This window comes from Poecilia mexicana, unplaced genomic scaffold (genome assembly GCF_051168715.1).
Source record: "Poecilia mexicana isolate PSO_F unplaced genomic scaffold, ASM5116871v1 scaffold_12, whole genome shotgun sequence".
In the NCBI taxonomy this organism is placed as follows: Eukaryota; Metazoa; Chordata; class Actinopteri; order Cyprinodontiformes; family Poeciliidae; genus Poecilia; species Poecilia mexicana.
In genome coordinates this window covers 4,361,652-4,366,954 of record NW_028263381.1, presented here as the reverse complement: position 1 = coordinate 4,366,954, position 5,303 = coordinate 4,361,652, and the positions used below count along the sequence as shown (strand labels likewise).

The 5,303-nt window shown below is 40.8% G+C and overlaps 1 protein-coding gene across 1 annotated transcript; it reads left to right on the top strand.

The window, feature by feature from the left end:
• The first annotated feature begins 259 nt into the window (after positions 1–259).
• LOC106928734 (proteinase-activated receptor 3) lies at positions 260–4,983 on the top strand. Its single transcript, XM_015005188.2, has 2 exons — positions 260–907; positions 1,950–4,983. The coding sequence occupies exons 1-2, from the start codon at positions 841–843 to the stop codon at positions 2,990–2,992; spliced, it is 1,110 nt and encodes a 369-aa protein (XP_014860674.2). The 5' UTR covers positions 260–840; the 3' UTR covers positions 2,993–4,983.
• Positions 4,984–5,303: the final 320 nt, after the last annotated feature.

Sequence of the window (5,303 nt, the reverse complement as noted above, 5' to 3'; positions counted from 1 at the left end):
CCCAGGAACAAAAAGCCATCAGGGTGAACAAGCAGCAGGATTATCTAGGAGAATAAGTTGAATATAATGCAGAGCCTGATTGGTGAACAAGGGACAGGTGGCCGTTGCAGGTGTGAGGAGAGAGAGAGAAAATGGCACAAGGGGCGAGGGAGAGCACACAAAGTGGTAAAAAGCTAGAGGTAAGGAATATAACAAAACCAAAGAACTGAACCAAGGTAAAACAGAAATGAAGCTGATCTAATCAAAGAAAGAAACAAGAGACTAAAATCAAACCCCAGAATAACTCAAAACAGCCCAATGCATCGTTTAAGCTCCAACACTGCGAGTTGAGACTAAACAAAGCTGCTTGCCTTGAGACAAGCTTATCATCTCCCGACAGGCATTTCCTCAATAATCGTCCGACTGTCTTTGCTACGCTTCACCTTACGTCATGTTTCCTGTGTGACAGAGGAGTATTTAAATATGCGCGTTGCCCTTTGCAAAAGTGTTTCACGCAGTGCGGGTTTAGCTTAACAGTCTGCTATTCAAATATGCTGCTGGTCATTGTGAAGGGAAATTAAAACTAAAGACATAAACATGTTGGTTTTAGGAGGAGCAAACAAGAAAAAAAAAAGTTGAAGCAGAGGTGTTTCATATGGGCAGAAGTGAAACCAAGCGTAAGCTGCGACGCTGCAGAGTTCACATGTTTGATGCTTTTCTCACCCGTCAGTCTGTGGGTTTGAGGTGGGACTTCTCACTTGAACACTCCCACGGAGCTGACAGCGAGGGGAAACTTAGCAAACAATAAGCTGTGAGATTCACTTCTGAGAAGGGCATCGCTTTACTGCGAGGCAAAACAACATGAGGAAACTTTTCATTCTCCTTCCCCTGTTTGCCCTTTTTATACACGGGACACTTCAGAAAAATGGTAAGAAATGCTTTAAAAAAAGATTTCAGTGAGGTTTGATTAAGATCACTTTAAATGTAACATTAAACATCATACGTTTTCAGGCATGTATATGGCACAGATGAACTTTAATGTCAAACTCTCTATTTCACAGAGACTTAAAGTAAAACTGCTAATCATTGGGATTTTAGATCGTCTTTTAATCCAGAGAAAACTAGATCTGAAAAGAGCACGGATTGACTGTAGGGAAATCATTCTGTTGTTAATGAGTCAATCTGTATTTACAGTGGAGTTCTGTAAAATCAAGGCAACACAAAGTGCTTCACATGAAATAAAAGACATGATAAAGAAAAAAAGAAAAATGTAGGAACTACAGGAGCCTCAGCATTAAAAAGAAACAATGGTAGTTTGAAAGACTGAGGACACTAAGGTGTAAAAGCAAAGATTTAAATGAGTAAAAAGAAGAGTTAAGATTATGAAAAAAATAATAAATACATTTAAATAATAATTGTAAAATAATTTAACTCAAGCAGCTTGTATGAAAATAACAGCAGTCGAGCAATATAGGTATGGTAGATTTATTTGTTAGATTGTTATGATTCCACTAAGTTAGAACTAGATTCTGATAATTTCTTTATATTCTTTGGTCTTTCCTTTGTGTGTGTTTTTTGGTTTATTATTTATTGACGTAATGTTTCTCTCTGTTAGTGATAACGTTGGTTTCTATTTTTCCCTTCTTTCCGTTCGGTTTATGTTCCTCTTTTTGAACTTCAACTTTGCTGTCTGTATTTTGGTCCAGTCCCTGCGCCAGACGTGACACAGTCATAGTCATCTTATGAGTTTATAAAAATTTCTTAATTCATAGAAGTCAACTAAAAGCCAATCCCAAAAGCTTGCTTTTGGAAAACATCAGTGTTCTCCACTGCGCTTTGTGCATTTAAAACATCGGATGGTAGAGGAGATAGTTGCCATGCCGTCTTGTTTGTACTAGTCCAAAGATTAAGAACAAATGCATGTCAAAACAAGTTTTTAAAAAATGACAGAATGTCTGAATTTCTTGCAGGAAAAAGGAAGGCGGCGATAATTCAGCCCAGGGTGTTTTTAGGAATCCGTGCCACAGAGTCTGTCGTCCATGGCACCCAGACTCCCAACTCCACTGGTCCTCCGTCTCTGCAGCAGTCTCTGCAGCAGTTAAGTGACACCGCCGTAGGGTACCTCAACGGACGCCTGAGCACCACAGTCATCCCCGTCATCTACTTGTTGGCGGTGATCGTTGGGATCCCGACCAACATCATCATCCTGTGTTTGCTCGCCACCAAAATTAGAAAGGTGTCGTCCGCCATCCTCTACTGCAGCCTGGCCACCTTTGACCTGTTCCTCCTCGTCTCCCTCTTCTTCAAGGCTCACTACCATCTCCTCGGAAACGACTGGGTGCTCGGAGAAGCCGCCTGTAAAGCGGTCACCGCTTGTTTCTACGGTAACCTCTACGGCTCGGCCCTGACTCTGGCTTGCATCGCTGTCAAGCGCTACATGGCGGTGGTGCACCCATTCATGTACAAAACTCTGCCCAAGAAGAGGTGCACGGCCTGGGTTGTCCTGGCCCTGTGGCTGGCCTTCGCCGCCTCCATCGTCCCTGAGCTTTTGGTCCAGCAGACTTTTTGGGTCTCCCAGCTGAACCGCACCACCTGCCACGACGTGATGCCCCTGACGTCTGACTCTCACAAGTTCCTGCTCTTTTGCACCCTGACTCTGGCGGTTCTGTGCCTTCTGGTGCCCATGGTGGTCACCACAGTGTGCTTCATCAAAATCCTCTGCGTGCTCAACCGGTCGCACTACGACTGGGCGATGTACATCAAGTCCAGCTCTCTGGTGTTTACCATCTTTCTAGTGTGCTTCCTTCCCGCTGGCGTCCTGCACTTTCTCCATTATGTGCAGCTGTCTGCAGGAGGGGCAGATGGTCTGTACAAATATTTCAACTTGGCAGTGTGTCTCTGCTGCCTCCATGCTTGCCTGGACCCCTTCTTCTTTATCCTCATGTCCAAGTCTGCAGGATCCAAAATGTACTTTCTGACCTTCAAAGGCAAGAACTTCAGTGTGTCATTCTGAAAGAAACTAAGGGTGTTTTCACACCTGATAGTCCTGTAGACTCGGTTTGATGGGGTAAGATTTGTTTCATTTTCAGCTGGTGCAGTTTGCTTTCACACTGTACTGTGTCAAACGATCCAAACCCTTTGAAAAACCTGTTTACCTATTTACCTGCGGGGGCGCTGCACCAAGAACCGCTGAGAGGAATTACATGAACACAACATCCTACTTTGCAAAACGTAAACAAAAATGAATCAGCATCGTATTTTAGCATTTCTCTCGCTACTGCTAGACTCTCGCGTTTATTTTGGCTCGATTGACCAGGAATGCCCTGCACTATAATGTATTTCCTGCTTTTGGAGTGGTCTCGTGTCTGCTTGCATTCACATATGCATTCGAACCGTGCCAGAGTTCACTTCAACCGAACTGAGACTCAGGTCTTTTTAGGCGGACCAGAGTTTGCTTCGTACATCCTCATCAGAGTTCGATTACGCCATGCACACCTTCCCAAATGAATCGGACTTTCGGGGCAAATGAACTAGAGTTCAATTAAAGCGAACTAAATAGTCCTGGTGTGAATGCACCCTAAATGTTTTGAAGAAAACTGACAAATTTCATGCTTTCTGTGGCTGGAAGCCAAAGAGAAAGCAATTCGGTTTAAGGGAACGTTAGCCTTGATGCAACGGCTGTTTTGAAAGTAGCACTTTTCTTTTCAATAAATGTTTATGACAGATTGGTTTAATGAAACCTGTACGTTTATTACCAGTTTTATGTTAATGTTACAAAATAGTTGAAAGCATTCTTAAATGTAATTTCTTTCAAGCTGATGAGTAAAAAAAAGACATTAGACGGATGCAATCACAAACAAAAAGAGTTAAAGGAGAATCAAATAAATGAGTAAATAATACTTGCAACATCTCAGATGGTGTCAAAAAATGCCTGAGAAAAAACAGATGGGTTTAATGATGGGATTACAAAATGTTGCATCATGCTGTAACTAGTTTAAAGCCAGACAATGCTCCAAAGAATGTAAGCGTTGAACTGCCAAGGCTACATAATAAATTCAGGAGAAGTGACTTACTAAAGCAGGAAAGTTTCTCATTAATGACACACAAAATTACATTTCTTAAGAAGGCATAAGAGGGCTTCCTGTGACCCTCCATCTTCTCACTCTGTTTCTTCTTCTACCGCAAGGTGCTGCTGTTTTACTGTTACTACTTTTCTTGTTTAAATGAGAACATAGTTTGGCTTTAGTGAGATACAAACCTATATGCAGTGAGTTTTATATCTCTTTAAACAAGAAAGTATCTCAAAGTACTGCTCCTGTATTTATTTTCATCCTCTCTACACGGCATAAAATGTGGTTTCCTGCAGGTGGATTATTTGGTAAATAAAGCCATCATTCACCAACTTCTTGGACAGCCAGTAGCTACTGTTCTGTTTGGAAAGTCATGATCTGGAAAATGAAGCACAACCTTGCTACTAAAAGTAAAGCTAGCATGCCAAGACTGAAGAGCCGCAAGCAAAAAAGTGGCAGGATGCTAGCTAGCTAGTAAATCAGATTGCCCTGTTAGTTAGCTTGGCAGATGCTGCTCGATACACAGCAGAGCAACAAAAGGAGGTACCACTCTGTGAAATAAGCACATTTACTTGGAACTGCTGTGACTTTAAATCTGCAACTTCTTGTGACAGAAGCTGAACTTAAATCTTGATTTTTGTAAATATCTTCAGCTCAGACAAATCTTTGTTTTGAGTACATGAAGTGTTAGTTTAATGTGAAGATGCATCTTGTATAAAATTTTTTTTCCATCGTATGAGCAAGAATGAAATACAGAGTAAAAACCAGCTCTTATTTTGCTTCTGCTTTGCTCTTTACGAACGTATTTATTTATTTTTTATTGTTTTTACTGTGAAGCTCTCCTTTGTCCCTTTTATTAAATGTTATCCTGTATTTCACCTTACATATTGTATAGCTTATACTGATAATGGTTAAATAAATAAGTTTTAAAATATGTGTGGTTTTCACTGGAAGTTATTGGTGGTTTATTAAGTATACTGGGTAACATTTCACTCAGACAGCAGCCCAGCCCACTTTTTTGGTTGGGTCAAAGGGTGTATCTATGTTCCAGATAGGGCTGAAACGATTAATCAAATTGTGATTAAACATTTATTGAAATAATCAACTAATTTAGCAATCGATTAATCGTTAACTGGACTATACAGACTCTACTGAACGGCCATTTCCTGAAAGAACAACACAGTCAGAGAAGTAATTAAGTCAAAACTACAAATAATCAACAGTTCTTTAAATGAATGCTGTTATTTGTTTTCT